Source organism: Mobula birostris, chromosome 9, assembly GCF_030028105.1.
Source record: "Mobula birostris isolate sMobBir1 chromosome 9, sMobBir1.hap1, whole genome shotgun sequence".
NCBI classification, from domain to species: Eukaryota; Metazoa; Chordata; class Chondrichthyes; order Myliobatiformes; family Myliobatidae; genus Mobula; species Mobula birostris.
This window is the reverse complement of record NC_092378.1, coordinates 150,583,852-150,602,241: the sequence shown is the minus strand read 5'-3', so window position 1 is coordinate 150,602,241 and position 18,390 is coordinate 150,583,852. Positions and strand designations below refer to the sequence as shown.

At 43.7% G+C, this 18,390-nt stretch overlaps 1 protein-coding gene across 1 annotated transcript in view; it reads left to right on the top strand.

The window, feature by feature from the left end:
• The window catches only part of LOC140203491 (neuronal pentraxin-2-like), a 31,285-nt gene extending 15,577 nt beyond the window's left edge, over nucleotides 1–15,708 (top strand). Inside the window, exons 2-5 of the mRNA XM_072269567.1 lie at nucleotides 8,728–8,944; nucleotides 10,624–10,868; nucleotides 13,144–13,323; nucleotides 15,481–15,708. Coding sequence (XP_072125668.1) covers nucleotides 8,728–8,944; nucleotides 10,624–10,868; nucleotides 13,144–13,323; nucleotides 15,481–15,708 — 870 coding nt within the window. The remainder of the gene's footprint in view (nucleotides 1–8,727; nucleotides 8,945–10,623; nucleotides 10,869–13,143; nucleotides 13,324–15,480) is intronic.
• The last annotated feature ends 2,682 nt before the right edge of the window (nucleotides 15,709–18,390 follow it).

Sequence of the window (18,390 nt, the reverse complement as noted above, 5' to 3'; positions counted from 1 at the left end):
TATACATGAGGTGACAGACAGGAAATGATAAAGCAGTGGTGGTTGGGGGTGTGGAGGGGTGGGTTAGTGAGTGGAGGTGTTGATCAGCCTTACTGCTTGGGGAAAGTAACTCTTCTAGAATCTGGTCGTCCTGGCGTGGATGCTACATAGCCTCCTCCCTGATGGGAGTGGGACAAGCAGTTTATGAGCAGGGTGGGTGGGATCCTCCATGATGCTCCTGGCCCTTCTCCAGCACCTCTCTGTTTATATGTCCTTGATGGTGTGTAGGCTGACGCTGGTGAGATCAGAGAGAAACTCCCTCATCTGGTCTCACCAATCAGCTTACTACATATGCACCATCTCCCCCACCCCTCTCATTTTAGCTTCTGCCCCCTTCCTTTTCAGTCCTGATGAAGGGTCTCAGCCCGAAACATTGACTGTTTATTCCTCTCCATAGATGCTGCCTGACCTGCTGAGCTCCTCCAGCATTTTGTGTGCTACATTATTGTAGTTGCTGTTTTTTTTGGATAGGACAATGATTCCTCTTCTACTGTGTAAGATGGGTGTAAAGTAGTTTGAAGTGAATTGTCTGCAAAGTCCTGGCCAATGTTTACCTCAATCAATATTGTTTGTCATGTTGTTGAAATTGACTATATTTTCAATGCTACAACAGTGCCTACATTGCAAAATGTTGCCCTGACTAATCAGGAACCTATCAACCCCTGCTTCAAATATCAGAATCAGATCAGGTTTAATATCACTGGCATAGGACATGAAATGTTTAACTTTGCGGCAGCAGTACAGTGTACAAAGGGCCACCAGTTCATGATAAATATAGAAAAAAATCAATTCCAGTAATTATATATATTAAATAGTTAAATTGAATAATTAGTGCAAAAAAACAAATTAAAAAAAATGTAGTGAGGTAGTGTAACTGGGTTCAATGTCTGTTCAGTAATCGGATGGCAGTGGGGAAGATGCTGTTCCTGAATCACTGAGTGTGTGCCTTCAGGCTTCTGTACCTCCTTCCTGGTGGTGGTAAAGAGAAGAGGGCATGTCCTGGGCGGTTCCCTCATCTTACTCTTTCTGAAATGTGCCCACTGACTTGATCTCCACAGCTGTCTGTGGAGATGAATTTTGCAGCTTCACCACACTCCGGCTAGGGAAATTCCTCCGCATCTCTATTCTAAAGGTATGTTCTTGCATTCTGAGTCTGTGCCCTCTGGTCCTAGACTCCCCCACTATCAGAAACAATCTCTCAACTCCACTCTGTCTGGGGCTTTCAATGTTTGAATAGTATCAATGAGATTCACCCCCATTCTTCTAAACTCTGGTGAACACAGTCCCAGAGCCATCAAAAGCTCCTCACATGTTAACCCTATCATTCTCGTAAAACTCCTTTGGACCGCCTCCAATCCTTTCTTCGATGTGGGGCCAGAAATGCTCCCACTGTGGTCTGACTAATGCCTTATAAAACCTCATCATTTCATCTTTGCTTTTATATTCTAGTCTTGAAATGAATGCTACCATTGAGTCAGTAGCAAGGAAGGCAAATGCAGTCTGCAAGTTAACCTTTAGGGAATCATGCACGAACACTCAAGTACATTTAAACCTCTGATTTCTGAATTTTCTCTCTGTTTAGAAACTAGTCTACGCCTTTATTTCTTCAATCAAAGTGCTTGACCATACACTTCCCTGCACTGTATTCCATTAGTAATTTCTTTGTCCATTCTCCTTATCTGTCCAATTCTTTTTGCAGACTTCCTCAACATTACTTGCCTCTCCACCAATCTCTGCAAACTTGACCACAAATTCCATTAGCCAGGTTGCTAACATATAATGTGAAAAGTAGTCCCAACAGCGGTCCTTGCGGAACACTACTAGTCACTGGGAGCCAACTGGCAAAGACCTCCTTTATTCCCACTCTTTGCCTTCTGCCGATCAGTCAATCTTCTGTCCATGCTAAACAGATTCTATAGATGCTGGAAAACTTGAGCAACACACACAACATGCTGGAGGAACTCCAGGCCAGGCAGCATCTATGGAGAGGAATAAACAGTCAGCCTTTTGGGCTGACACCCTTCATCAGGACTTCAAGTTTCTCCCACTTCTTTTTGTGCACATTGGTTTAATCCATGCTAGTATCTTTTTGGAAATACCATCCACTCTAATCATGAATCCACTTTGTAGTTTAAACACGACAGATAGTAGAAATCAAAATTAAAGTTCAAAGTATGTATATGTCACCATGTACTATCCTGAGATTCATTTTCTTGAGGGCATTCACAGTAGATACAAAGCAATGCAACTGAATCGACGAAAAGCTACACATTAAGATGGACAAACAACCAAGCTACAAAAGGCAAACTGCAAATACAAAAATAAATAAACAAGCAATAAATAATATTAGGAATGAGTTGTAGAGTACTTGAAAAGTGAGACTATAGATTGTGGAGTCAGTTTGGTGTTGAGGTGAGTGAAGTTATCCGCTTTGGTTCAGGAGCCTGATGGTTGAGGGGTAATAAATTCAGTTACTCTTTAGGAGGATAATCTGCAATTAAAACAAAATGCTACAAATACTTTAGTAGTGGAGAGTGAATGAGTTAACCTTTTAATGTTGGTGTATAAATTCTTTTGAAACTTTAACCCTTTCCCTTCCTGCAGACTTTGAGTACCTCCATTTTCTATTTTAAGTTTGTTTAACCCACCTGTGCTTTTGGAGATGTGCACCTCTGTAACGTCATCATCGAGCTTAAGTCAGGGACCACAGAAATCTCAGCCTTCATGTGTCCATATCAAAATATCTTTTACCCCACCCCCCCATCACCCCACCATTGCTCAAAGTTGAAGGCCTAATGCCTACAAGTGTGAGGGGTATAGATAGGGTAAATGCAAGCAGGCTTTCCCCACTGAGGTTGGGAGAGACTACAACTCTAGGTCATGGGTTAAGGGTGAAAGGTGAAATGTTTAAGGGGAACATGAGGCAGAACTTCACTTGGAGGAAGGTGAGAGTGTGGAACAAACTGTGCAAATACAAAGAAAAGGAAATAACTGTTACTGAGAACATGAGTTGTGGAATCCTTTAAGTGAGTCAGATTGTGGAATTGGTTCAGTGTTTGGGTAGGTGCACTTGTGCACACCAGTTCAGGAGCCTGGTGGTTGAAGGGTAATAACTGTTCCTGAACTTGGTGGTGTGGGACCTAAGGCTTCTGTATCTCCTTGATGGCAGCAGTAAGAAGAGAGCATGGCCTGGATAGTGGGGGTCTTTGATAGATGCTGTTTTCTTGTGGTGGAGAGGGATTTTTCCTGTGTTGGACTTTGAGATGAATTCTTACAGAATTTTGAATGAGTGTGGTAAGTATGTATTTGTGATCTATTGCATGATACTAATTTCTAAAAGAAAAAGCCTTTTTTAAGTCATGGATCAAAGACCTGGGAATTTAGAAGTGTGGCGGTTAGTGCGATGCTAATACAGCTGGGGCATTCTGGAGTTCAGAGTTCATTCCCAGTGCTGCTCTGTAAGGAGTATGTCCACCCCGCAGAACGCATGTGCTTTCCCCAGATGCTCTGGTTTCCACCCACAATCCAAAGACATGCCATGAAGATTAATTGACCGCTGTAGATCGTCCTATGATTGGGTTAGGGTTAATTGTGTTTGTTAGGGATTGCTGGGTTGAAAGGTTTGAAAGGTTGAAAGGGCCTACTCTGCACAGTATTGCTAAATAATAAAAACATTCAGCCAGTTTTCCTTGATGTGATGTTGTGCAGAAAAGCTGAGTAGGCAATTAACAATAGCAAAGTTCAAAGTAAATTTATTTTTAAAGTACATACATACAGTACGTCACCAATCTGAGTGCTCCTTTGAGATTCATTTTCTTGCAAGCGTTCACAGAACAAAGAAATACCATAGAATCAATGGGATGAAAACTACACACAAGGACTTGCAAACAAATGATGTGAATCAGAAGACGATCTCTGCAAATACAATAATAAATAGAGAGAATGTGACTTGTAGAGTCCTTGATGAGGGATGAGGTTGACAAGGATGGAATATTGTAGTTAAGAATGCAACATGAGCTCCAATAGCTATAGCCCTGTGCGTGTATATAGTTAGGGAGCCTAAGACTTTTGCACGGTACTGTATTTGTCAACATGGAGCGGAGAGCGAGTTTGTAAATCTGGCAGGAGCAAGGGATGTTGGGAATGGTGAGGATGGAGGTGAAGCAATGTGGGACAGGTGGCAGAGGAGAAGTGCTGGGGGGTGGGGATAGTCATAGTCATTGTCATACTTTATTGATCCGGAGGGAAATTGGTTTTTGTTACAGTTGCACCATAAATAATTAAATATTAATAAAACCATAAATAATTAAGCAGTAATATGTAAATTATGCCAGGAAATAAGTCCGGGACCAGCCTATTGGCTCAGGGTGTCTGACCCTCCAAGGGAGGAGTTGTAAAGTTTGATGGCCACAGGCAGGAATGACTTCCTATGACGCTCTGTGTTGCATCTCGGTGGAATGAGTCTCTGGCTGAATGTACTCCTGTGCCCAACCAGTACATTATCTAGTGGATGGGAGACATTGACCAAGATGGCATGCAACTTGGACAGCATCCTCTTTTCAGATACCACCGTCAGAGAGTCCAGTTCCATCCCCACAACATCACTGGCCTTACAAATGAGTTTGTTGATTCTGTTGGTGTCTGCTACCCTCAGCCTGCTGCCCCAGCACACAACAGCAATCATGATCGCACTGGCCACCACAGACTCATAGAACATCCTCAGCATCATCTGGCAGATGTTAAAGGACCTCAGTCTCCTCAGGAAATAGAGACGGCTCTGACCCTTCTTGTAGACAGCCTCAGTGTTCTGTGACCAGACCCGTCCAGCGGATGATGCAGGTGCAGGTACACCCAGCCATAGAAACCATAGAAAAACTACAGCACAGAAACAGGCCTCTTGGTCCTTCTTGGCTGTGCTGAACCATTTTCTGCCTAGTCCCTCTGACCTGCACATGGACCATATCCCTCCATACACCTCCCATCCATGTATCTGTCCAATTTATTCTTAAATGTTAAAAAAGAACCCACATTTACCACCTCGTCTGGCAGCTCATTCCACACTCCCACCACTGTGTGTGAAGAAGCGCCCCCCCCCAATGTTCCCTTTAAACTTTCCCCCTTCACTCTTAACCCATGTCCTCTGGTTTTTTTCTCTCCTTGCCTCAGTGGAAAAAGCCTGCTTGCATTCATTCTATCTATACCCATCATAATTTTATATACCTCTATCAAATCTCCCCTCATTCTTCTACGCTCCAGGGAATAAAGTCCTAACCTATTCAACCTTTCTCTGTAACTGAGTTTCTCAAGTCCCAGCAACATCCTTGTAAACCTTCTCTGCACTCTTTCAACCTTATTTATATCCTTCCTGTAATTTGGTGACCAAAACTGAACACAATACTCCAGGTTCAGCCTTACCAATGCCCCAATGCCTTATACAACCTCATCATAACATTCCAGCTCTTATACTCAATACTTTGATTAATAAAGGCCAATGTACCAAAAGCTCTCTTTACGACTCTATCTACCTGTGACACCACTTTTAGGGAATTTTGTATCTGTATTCCCAGATCCCTCTGTTCCACTGCACTCCTCAGTGCCTTACCATCTACCCTGTATGTTTTACCTTGGTTTGTCCTTCCAAAGTGCAATACCTCACACTTGTCTGTATTAAACGCCATCTGCCATTTTTCAGCCCATTTTTCCAGCTGGTCCAAATCCCTCTGCAAGCTTTGAAAACCTTCCTCACTGCCCACTACACCTCCAATCTTTGTATCATCAGCAAATTTGCTGATCCAGTTTACCACATTATCATCCAGATCATTGATATAGATGACAAATAACAATGGGCCCAGCACTGATCCCTGTGGCACACCACTAGTCACAGGCCTCCACTCAGAGAAGCAATTCTCTACCACCACTCTTTGGCTTCTTCCATTGAGCCAATGTCTAATCCAATTTACCACCTCTCCATGTATACCTAGTGATTGAATTTTCCTAACTAACGTCCCATGCAGGACCTTGTCAAAGGCCTTACTGAAGTCCATGTAGACAACATCCACTGCCTTCCGTTCATCCACTTTCCTGGTAACCTCCTCGAAAAACTCCGATAGATTGGTCGAACATGACCTACCACGCACAAAGCCACGTTGACTTTCCCTGATAAGTCCCTGTCTATCCAAATGCTTGTAGATTCTGTGTCTTAGTACTCCCTCCAATAACTTACCCACTACCGACGTCAAACATACCGGCCTATAATTTCCTGGATTACTTTTTGATCCTTTTTTAAACAACGGAACAACATGAGCCATTCTCCAATCCTCCGGCACCTCACCCGTAGACGCCGACATTTTAAATATATCTGCCAGGGCCCCTGCAATTTCAACATTTGTCTCCTTCAAGGTCCGAGGGAATACCCTGTCAGGTCTTGGGGATTTATCCACTTAATTTGCCTCAAGATAGCAAGCACCTCCTCCTTTTCAATTTGTACAGTTTCCATGATCTCACTACTTGTTTCCCTTAATTCCATAGACTTCATGCCAGTTTCCTTAGTAAATACAAATGTAAAAAAACCCATTTAAGATCTCCCCCATTTCTTTTGGTTCCGCCCATAGCCGACCATTCTGATCTTCAAGAGGACCAATTTTATCCCTTACAATCCTTTTACTCTTAATATACCTGTAAAAGCTCTTTGGATTATCCTTCAATTTGACTGCCAAGGCAACCTCATGTCTTTTAGCCCTCCTGATTTCTTTCTTAAGTATTTTCTTGCACTTTTTATACTCCTCAAGCACTTTATTTACTCTCTGTTTCCCATACATGTCATACAACTCCCTCTTCTTCTTTATCAGAGTTGCAATATCCCCTGAGAACCAAGGTTCCTTATTCCTATTCATTTTGCCTTTAATCCTGACAGGAATGTACAAGCTCTATACTCTCAAAATTTCTCCTTTGAAGGCTTCCTACTTACCGATCACATCCTTACCAGAGAACAACCTGTCCCAATCCACTCCTTTTAGATCCTTTCTCATTTCTTCAAATTTGGCCTTCTTCCAGTTTAGAACCTCAACCCTAGGACCAGATCTATCTTTATCCATGATCAATTTGAAACTAATGGTGTTATGAATACTGGAACCAAAGTGCTCCCCTACACACACTTCCGTCACTTGTCCTAACTCATTTCCTAGTAGGAGATCTAATATTGCATTCCCTCTAGTTGGTACCTCTATATATTGATTTAGAAAACTTTCCTGAACACATTTTACAAGCTCTAACCCATCTAGACCCCTAACAGTATGGGAGTCCCAATCAATATGAGGAAAATTAAAATCCCCTACCACCACAACTTTGTTTCCTGCAGTTGCCTGCTATCTCTCTGCAGATTTGCTCCTCCAATTCTCGCTGACTATTGGGTGGTCTATAATACAACCCCACTAATGTGGCCATACCTTTCCTGTTTCCAGCTCCAACCATAAGGACTCAGTAGACAAGCCCTCTAATCTGTCCTGCCTGAGCACTGCTGTAACATTTTCCCTGACAAGCAATGCTACTCCCCCACCTTTCATTCCTCTGCCTCGATCACATCTGAAACATCGGAACCCTGGAATATTAAGCTGCCAGTCCTGCCCCTCCTGTAGCCAAGTTTCACGTGTCAATCCACGCCCTCAACTCGTCTGCCTTCCCCGCAATACTCCTAGCATTGAAGTATATACACCTCAGAAGATTTTTACCACCACTCACAACCTTTCTATTAGCGGCTTTGCTTGAACTTTTAACATCATTTATTTTCACCCCAGCCCCACTGTCAGTGCTGGTACTCTGGTTCCCATCCCCCTGCAAATCTAGTTTAAAGCCTCCCCAATAGCACTAACAAACCTCCCTGAAAGGATATTGGTCCCCTTGCAGTTCAAGTGTATCCCGTCTCTCTTGTACACCAGGCAAGGTTATTTGATTCCAAACAATTGGTTCATTGGTCATTTCAGAATGTCTCTCTGGTGCTTCCCGCTCCTCTCCCTGTCCCCTTCCCACTCTCAGTCCACAATAGAGACCCATAATAGCATCAGCTTCATCATCACTCACATGTATCATGAAATCTGTTTTTTTTTGGGGGGGGGCGGCTGGTGCATTGCTTTGGAATACATAAAATTAGTAAGTACTGTTCAAAACTCTGAGGCTCCCTAGATATATAATATATACACACACACATATACATACACCTAAGATTATTGCACAGTGCTATACATTCCAAAGGGACACACCACAATGGTAAAATAGTAGAATGGTGTGTTATTATGGAGCTGGCTGTTCATAGGTAAACACACACTCCTAGCCTGTTCTAATAAAAGAAGTCGTCCCCATCAAAATTGGTGATCACTGTGTACTAATACGTAAGAAATCTGCCTGCAGCGTGCTTGCAATTGAGCGCATTCTGTCTGCCTAGAGGAACACAGTACTTTCAGAATGTTTTTCTCAAATTATTAGATTGCAGTGGTAAAAATAACCTTTGGCAAGTCAATAGAGCAATGTGACTTCATGGACTCTCTTGGGAGGTTGACTTGAGTACAGCAATCAATGAACAATAATGAACAAACAAAACACCACGTTAGCTCGTAATCCATACTTCAGAGTTTATTGACCACGTGTCAGCTCCTTGAGGTTTAAGTTCTGTCTTTTCTTTTTGTATTGCAACAGCAACAGACGCGTCCCAATCTCTCCAACCAGGTTTTGCCCAGCGAGCTCCGAGAGCAGCTTCAGAGGAAGCTCGGGGAACTGGAAAGTCAGCTCCTGAACAAAGTCTCTGAACTTGAAGATGAGAAGTACCTGCTTCTGAATGAGACGGCGGCACACCGTCACAAGACCGAGTCAGTACTCAATGCTTTGCACGAAAGGGTTACTGAGCTGGAGAAAGGTATGAAGCAGACAAAACTGATGGCTGACTCTTGTATTACTTTACAATAATGTATAGTTGGACTGAGAATCAGTTTTTTAATTACAAAGTTAAAGAAAACTCTTAATCTTTGAAAACTATTGGATGAAATAAAATTTTAAAAGCCTCATGCAAAATATATCTACAATGCAGTACCACAGTCAGAAGCAAGAACATCATCTTAACCCCGAATCCGAATCAGAATCAATTTATTATCACTGACATTATTCAATACATTATAGTAAGAAATATATGTATGTTTAACTTTATGTATTGCACTGTACTGCTGCCACAAAAAAAAACAAATTTCATGACGTATGTGGGCGATGATAAACCTGATTCTGATATGGGTCTCTATTGTGGTCTGAGAATGGGAAGGGGTCAGGGAGAGTGGATTCATGGTTGGGAAAAGGGGAAGGAAGAGGGGAGGGAGCAGGAAGTACCAGAGAGGTGTTCTGTAATGATCAATAAACTAATTGTCTGGAATCAAATTACTTTGCCTGGTGTCTCAGGGCTGGGTGTCTGCAACTGTTCCACCTCCTGACCTCTGGCATTCCTTCTCTGCCACCTGTCCCACATCGCTGACTCTAAACCCCAACCTGAGCTCTAACACTCCTCGCTATCCCCCAAACCGTCCCTATGTACCAAATAAAGACAACTACGTCTGTGACATCTTGATGGAGTCCACAGCTCGATGCCACCTTGACATCCAGGTACAAGAGCAGCTTCTACCAATTATGCTGGGTAATAAAATTCTGATTTTGCTGTAATGTCCTCCTTTGCCAAATTAATAAATGAAATGTTTGGCACTCTCTATGCCAGTTCAGGTCAATGGTGGGTCTCTACAAAGTAATGTGGTTAACTTTCTGGAGTGAAGGAGAGCTCCTTTCTCTCTCACCCACCCATTCACACACAAAACTGGCCCCAAGCCCAGGGCAGGTCTGGAGACTCCTGCTCACAGGTATCAGGCCTCCAACTTTAAACATCAGATTCAGATTTATTTATCACATGTACATGGAAATGTGCAGTGAAATACATCGTTTGGATAACAACCAACACACCCAAAGATGTGTTTTTGAACCAGAGAACCCAGCCTGCATGTGTCGCCATACATTCTTGCGCCAACATAGCATGCCCACAATGGTTGGCAAAACAGCGCAGTTCACAGCAAGCAACAGGGCAGCAACAGCAAAACAAGCAAGAGGAAGTCTGCAGATGCTGGAAATCCAAGTAACACACACAAAATGCTGGAGGAACTCAGCAGGCCAGGCAGCATCTGTGGGAAACTGGACAGTTGACGTTTCAGGCCGAGAATCTTCAGCAGGACCCGGCCTAGCGTATACTCCCCCCCCCCCCCCCACCCATTCCCTCTCTGCCACTTACCCACACACCACACCATCTTCTAACCCCAGGACAGATTGTACTAGCCTCCAGCTTCCATCATTTCGCAGACACTGGGCCCCATCTTCCCCAGCAGACCCATAGAGATTCACCGTTGGGCCTTGACCATTTGACTTCTGGTCAGACTTCGGGCTTCAATCTTTTTCTACATTTCTCCTGAAATACTACTTTGTTTCTTTAAACAAAATCCATACAAAACAACTTGTTCAATATCCTTTAATGTGTAAATCGTTCTTTGCTTATTGTCTTGTTCTCCACAGAGAGCAGCGGTTTTAACTCGCCCGACGATTTCAAGGTATCAATGCCTTTACAAACGAACTACCTGTATGCTAAGATTAAGAAGAGTCTTCCTGAAATGTACGCCTTCACCATCTGCATGTGGATTCGATCCAGACTGTCATCCAGTATCGGAACACCATTCTCCTATGCTGTGACTGGGCAGTCAAATGAAATTGTGCTTATTGACTGGGGAAAGAATGCAATCGAATTACTCATTAATGACAAGGTGTGTATTGCTTCTCAGCCAGTCACAGACACCCCACCCTGCAAAAATTCATTTCAGGGAGGTAGCACCATCAATTTGTGGGAGACTTCCAGGAGAGGTGGGATGTCTGCAATAGAGTAGCTCCTTAGCAGCTAGCCAGCTAGTTTAAATAACATTAGCTGTGCTAGTGAATGAATGACACCTGTTAAACTCACCTCAACATGTCTTTTACAGTCTTAACCCACCATGGGCAATAGAAAAGTCACTGTTGCAAACAGCACAGCGAGCAACACTGTCATTATTTTGACCCCTATTAGGCAGGGGTACACTTTAGTGTAGTCTGGGGTGACGTACGTTTTATATTTTTTGGAACACTCTGTCCCATGGCGCGCGCACGTGCGCACGCTCTCTCTGTCCCTCGCATACTCTCAAGCGCTCTCGCTTGCTTTCGCTCGCTCTCAAAAAAATTGATTTCCATGTTATTGTATATAATTTGCGGGCATCAGGGCACCACTATTAATATGCAGGAGACTCCCAGAACTGCCGGGAGAGGTGGGATGTCTGCAATCATTAACAGCTGCTGACTACCTTGCTGTTGATCGGTTGGCAGCTGAGGACTATGGGGGAGTGTCAGAACTTTGGGAGATGCCAGAGGTGGTTTTGCTGGCGTGGGCCTGGATGCTTTTAACTGGTTTTGCTCACCTTGATGTGAGAACTCATCTCTTAAGAAAGGCAGCTGAGATGATTACTCTTGCCAGGGTGGTGGTAGAGGCAGGTACATTAGGAATATATGAAGTGTTTAGAGGAAAGTATAGGGGTAGCATCCGTTAGTCTTGCGAGACCATGGATCTGTGCCTGGAAAGTCTTCACTCTCCAGGGCGCAGGCCTGGGCAAGGTTGTATGGAAGACCAGCAGTTGCCCATGCTGCAAGTCTCCCCTCTCCATGACACCAATGTTGTCCAAGGGAAGGGCATTAGGACCCATACAGCTTGGCACCAGTGTCGTCGCAGAGTAATGTGTGGTTAAGTGCCTTGCTCGAACTCTCAACCTTCAGGTCGCTAGTCCAATGCCTTAACCACTTGGCCATGTGCCCACACATAGGGGTAGCACACTTCTGGTAAAGGGGCTTTTGTCCATTTCTGGACAGTTCTCTCATCTTTGGTCACCATCAGACACTCAGCTTTCACCTGTGGCTCCAAATAGTCGTACACTTGTGACAGCGGCAGCACCCTGGCATACTGCATTGACAAACAGGCTAAACCAGGTGGTTTCAGACTCTGGCGAGATGGGGACATGCCTGTCCTAGCATGAGAAGTCAGCTCAGGCGGACTGGGCAGGTGAGAACTACAGTGAGACCCCACAGCCGGGAAGATTGTACTGCAATGTTCCATGGAGAGTGAAGGGCTTGACCATAAGACATGGGAGCAGAATTGGACCATCTGGCCCATCGAATCTGCTCCACCATTCAACCATGGCTGATCCTTTTTCCTATCTCCTCCTCAACCCCAGTTTCCGGCCTCCTCCTATGACTAAGCTTAGAAGATGTCATGGTCATCCACTGCCACCAGGGAAGACCAAGATAATGATGCCTGTTCATACTGCTGGAGTCAGACCTCTGAGGTTGAGAGTTGAACTGCCCCATTGCAACCTTTTCCACTTTAAAAAACTCTCCTGCACCGGTCTCCTGTAATCGTCAGACACGACGGACCACCACCATAGGGGAGGATGTCAGAAGCAGGTGTTTTTACAGAGTGCTGGGTATGTGGCACATGCTGGTGGTAGAGGCAGATACACTGGGGGCATTTAAGAGGCACATGGATGAAAGTAAAATGGAGGACCGTGTGGGAGGGAAGCATTAGATTGATCTCGGAGTAGGTTAAAAGTCTGGCACAAATTCGTGGGCCATAAGGCCTATTATATTCTATATTCTAATCAACAATCACCGTTTGCTGAGGTACTGCCTGATTAAAAGTTTCTCTGGCATTTTGCTGCCTCGGCCCTGAGTTCTGGAACTCTACCCAATCTCCCTGACTTTGTGACCTGTTCTGGTTTTTTGTAACTCACCACCGTAAAACTTATCTCTTTGACAATGCTTTGGCCCAAAACAATGCTTCTTGGTCACTGGAGCCACTGCACTACCCAAACTTTAATATGACTTTATTTCAGGCAAAAACACCACAAAGGGTTTTAATTTGCAAGCTAGACAAGGAATCAAATGGGTTGCTGGTGAGCCAGGCAGTGTCTGTGGAGGCTGAGTTCGGAACCACTGACCTTATCCAATGTATCACGCCCACAGGTAGCCCAGATGCCTATGGACATCAACGATGGCAAGTGGCACCACATTTGTGTAACGTGGACCACCAGAGATGGCATGTGGGAGGCTTATCAAGATGGCCAATTGCGTGGCACAGGAGAGAACCTGGCTCCTTGGCACCCAGTCAAAGCAGGCGGAGTCCTCATCCTGGGCCAGGAACAGGCAAGTGTCCCATCCAACCAATAACCGCCCAGCCCTATGATGGAGAGAGGTCTATATCAGGAGGGGAGGAGTCTATCAGTGGAGATCCTTAAGATGGGCAAATGTTGAGTGAAAGAGATCATGCCCAAAAAGTCACCTTGTTTTCTTCTGTATTTTGAAGATATTACATTTTAAGTAAACACGAGGGATTTTGCAGATGCTGAAAATCTTGAGCAACACACACACAGTTCTGGAGGAACTCAGCAGGTCAGGCAGCATCTATGGAGGAGAATTAACAGTCAACGTTTTGGACTGAGACCCTTCATCAGGATTGGAGGTCCACTATCCTCTCCTGTTAGTTACCTCCTTCTTTGGACCTTTAACTCTTCTACCTATCAGCTCCTAGCTTCTTACTTCATTCCCCCTTCCCCTCTCCCTCCCACCCACCCACCTTTCCCCTCACCTGGTCTCACCTGTTACCTGTTAGTTTGTATGCCATTCCCTCTACCCACCTTATCCTGGCTTCCCCTTTCCTTTTGAGCCCTAATGGCCAAAACCTCGATTGTTATTCTACTCTGTGGATGCTGCCTGACCTCCTGAGTTCCTCCAGCATTTGGTGTGTGATGTATCTACGGTAGTTGTTTTTTTTTTTAAAACAGTCAGGGATGAATTAACACTTGGAGTGGTTTACTTGGAAATCTGCAAAACCTTTCCAAAAAGTTCCACATGAAAGATTTCTTGGGTTGAATATGTGAGTGGTTTTAGCCTGAAGTAGCAGTTTTTAACCTTGTGTCCATTACATTGGCCACCTTGTCATGTAAAGCAAGGAAGCTTTTATGGCATACTTCATCCTCACGGTTGTAATTAAGAAAAATATTCCACAGACAGCCACACAATTGGCTTCCTTGCTTTACATGGCAAGGTGGCCAATGTAATGGACACAAGGCTAAAAACTGCTACTTCATGAATTATGGATGGTACTAGTGTGAGCAGAGTGCTGGAGGAATTGATGTTGAAATTGCAGTTGTTTTTAATTTACGTTAATGTATTAAATATTTAAGATATTCTGGGGTTGGGTCAGTATGAGAACCAGCTTGACTGAGCAAGCCTGTATTTATTTGTTAGAGATGGACAAGGTGGATCACTGGGCCATTTAGGAAAGCCAATCATATTGATAGGTCTGGAGTGACATAGGCCAGATTAGGCAAGGATGGAATGTTCCCCTCCTATAGAGGAAAGGATTGGTTAAGTTTGTTCTTACAAGTTGCTACCAGCATAATGTGCCTTTAAATTATTTGAACTATTATCCTTTGTGTAGGTGGTTTAGCAGGAGATCAGGGAGTAGTGAGAGGGAATGGGTATCACATAACTAAATGGGGAATGGGATTGCTCTGAGGGCTGGCAGTGACTTGGTGGGCCAAATAGTCCCTTTCAATGTCATAAGAAAACATGAAAAATATGAATAATGAAGTATTGCATGTTTAAAAATTCTTCAGATGGAAAAAGTTCAACTTGTAAAGATCAGAAAGCAGGTGTATTTTTGTCAAGAAAGATAGAATATTAAATTAGGGTTTAACATCTGTTCAATTGTTTAAACTTAAGCCAAAATAAGATCTCAAGTAAACACAACTTTTACTATGTAAAATAAGATTTTAGCAGCTGGAGGCAAATAGAGAGGACCGTTTCAAAATGCTGCTATTGTGAACCTAGAGGTGAGCTATTAACAGCTCAAAAAATGGGAGCTAGAGTTGGCTATTTAATCTCGTATCTACTCTGCCACTGGATAAGATAGTATCCAGTTCATACCTTTTTAATTTACAAGATTTTGCTATGCAAAGAAATAGAAATAAGGCATAGTGTCTCCCTGAATCTTGCCTTGGGACCTATTGCCTCATGGAATTGAGTATTTCAAAGATTTAAAACTTTTGGCATTAAGAAACTTCTCATCTCAGTCCTGAATGGCGGGCATCATCTTCTGAGACCATACCCCCTTCTTCTAAAGTGCATGTGACAAATAAAGCCAGTTTGTAAATCTAATGTAGACAATCTGTAAACCTTCACCCTAATGTAGACAAGTGATAAACCAAAGCCCAGGCTCACTTCAGTGAGGGCGAACATGTCATCTGGTTTGGAGAGGCCGTAGAAACCTGAATGTTAATGTGTTTTCTTCTTCCTCAGGACTCGGTTGGAGGGAGGTTCGATGCATCACAGGCTTTTGTTGGTGAACTGAGTCACTTCAACATCTGGGACCACATTCTCAAGTCTGATGTTATCCGGAGCATAGCCAACTGTTCTGCCAACCTGGCCGGCAACGTCATTCCCTGGGTTGACAACAACGTGGACGCGTTCGGTGGAGCAACTAAGTTGCCACTGGAGACCTGCCGGGAGCGCTTGGTTAGTTCCTGATCGCCATGAGGATTCACATAAGTGCCCCTTTTTGTTTAGTACAGATAACTTTCTGTGATTTGGTTAAAAGTGTACCGGTTTCCCAGTCCCATCTTCACATCTTGGGAAGGAGCAATGATTGTGATATTTTGTGTCTTAATATCTCAGTAACTCTGCCAGCCGTGTCCCATTAGGTAGCATTCTCTGCGTTGAGTCAATGGTCCCAGGTACAGGAACCACACCAGAGACCTGAGCACAAAGTCCAGCCGGATACTGCACCACACCACAGTAATGGGTGATTCTGAGATCTTTTTCATCCCTCAAGTGGACTTGTAAGATTCCACAATAGTGTATTTGAAGAGCAGGGGAGATCTCAGTGACCTGGTTTCTAGCTGATCTGTCAATGTTTTAAAAAGTAGATCTGTCAGTTAGTGTACTGTTGTAAGAGAGCTTGTTGTGTACACCTTCACTCGTTACTTCAAAAGGTAATTTGTGAATTACAGAAATTTTTGGGATCATTTGCAGTAGTGAAAGGCATTACAGAAATTGGAATAAGACACGCACAATGATGGAGGAACTCAGCAGGTCTGTGGAGAGGAATAAATGAGACTTTGTCCTGTTGAAGGGTCTCTGCTCATGACATTGATAATTCTGGCAACTTTTACTCCCTTCCCTCTTTTTCCATTCTCCATTCTGGCTCCCATTCTCTTCTCCTCACCTACCTATCACCTTCATCTGGTTCCCCTCCTCCTCTCCTTGCTGCCATAGTCCACTCTCCTATCAGATTCCTTCTTCACCCCTTCCACCGATCACATCCCAGCTTCTTACTTCATCGCCTCTCTCCACCTCACCTGGTCTCATCTATTGCCTGCCAGCTTGTATTACTTCCTCTTCCCTCCACCACCACCATCTTAATCTGCTTCTTTCTTCCTGCCTTTCCAGTTCTGATGAAGGAACTTGGCCTGAAACATTGACTGTTTATTCCTCTTCATCGATGCTGCCTGACCCGAGTTCCTTCAGCATTTTGTGTGTGTGTGTGTGTGTCACTTTGTATGCCTGATCCTACCTTCAGATGCTGACTGACCTGTGGTGCATTGCCCTCTTGCTACAGACTCTTTCCAACATTTGCCATTTCCCAGCTTGGGCACAAGCCTCCTGGAAAAATTCTGCAGGCACTCTTTTCTGGTATAGATCTTGATCAACAAATTAAGTAACTCTTTCACAATTGTCTTATTGCTGGAAAGAGGTTCATTATTTTGTTTCAAGGTTATGTTGCAAGAGTATCTGTTGGAATACAGAGAGCAAAAAGAGAACCATTTTTTTTCCCTTACTGGAATAACAATTTCAAAGAATCTTTTCATAAGCTTCATTGAAATCACTTCTAGCTGATCTACAGAGAGCCAGACTTACAGTAAATGTTTTATTGAGTTTAAATGGCCTTACTGAGTAATTTGTGCTTACCTTGGGTTGGGAAGAAATAACATTCAACAAACTTCAAAAGTTCAACCCTGCGTGTTCTTCCTTTGTGCCACCGCTCACTTCTCTTAAAAAAAAAACAGTTTCGAGAAACAGAGTTGTAAGGTTGTGGTAATTGAAATAGTTATTTTCTTAGTGTTTATGGTGTAGAAAATAACCCTGCAGCCCTGGATGTCTATGCCAAATAAGAAATACCTATATATTATAGCTCGGGGTGCTGGAGTTGAAGTTCGAGTTCAATTCTGATGCCGCCTGAAAGGAGTTTGTACATCCTCCCTGTGAATGTGTGGTTTTCCTTCCTGTGCTCTCATTTCCTCCCGAAGTCCAAGGACATACCGGTTAGTAATTAATTGGTCATTGTAAACTGTTCTGTAATTAAGCTGTGCGTAAATAGGTGGGTTGCTGGTTTGTGTCGCTCACTGGCCTGCTCCGTGCTGTATCTCAAAATAAAAATGAATAAATTCAAGCTGATCCCGTTTGGTCCATATCCGTCTAAACTTTTGTCATCCGTTACCTGACCGTACTTGTCGGATGGCATGGTAGTGTAACACTATTACAGTGCCAGTGGCCTGGGTTCAATTTGTGTCACTGCCCTTAAGGGGTTTATACGTTCTCCCCATGACCACATGGGCTTCCTCCTGATGCTCTGGTTTCTTCCCCATTACAAAAGCATGTAGTCTGTATGCTAATTGGTCACATGGGCATAATTGAGTGGTGTTGGCTTATTGGGCTAGAAGTGCCTGTGTTCGTGCTGTATCTCTAAGTAACAAATAAATTAATTTGCCTGCTTCAGCCACATTATGCCTTTCACCTCCAACCTTAAAACTATGCCCTCTAGATTTTGATTTCTGCCCCCCCCCACCTCAGCTCTGGGGAGTGTGGGGAAAGAGTGCTTCACCATTTCTGTCCCTCATTCCATTTAGACATAGAGTCATAGAGCACTACAACACAGGATCAGACCCAGCTAGTCCATGCTGAATGGTTAAGCTGCCTAGTCCCAATGACCTTTCTACCCCTCTCATCCATTTACCTATCAAAGTTCCCCTAAATGTTGAGATTGTACGTGTATGCACCATTTCTCCTCCTAGCTTGTTCCACATTTGCACTGTCCCTTTTCACCTTTCACCCTTAACCCGTGATCTCTAGTTCTAGTCTCACCAAACCTCTTCCTTCTCTTCCATTCTTTTTGGATCCATTGTTGGAGATGAAGGAACATCCCCTTTTTCC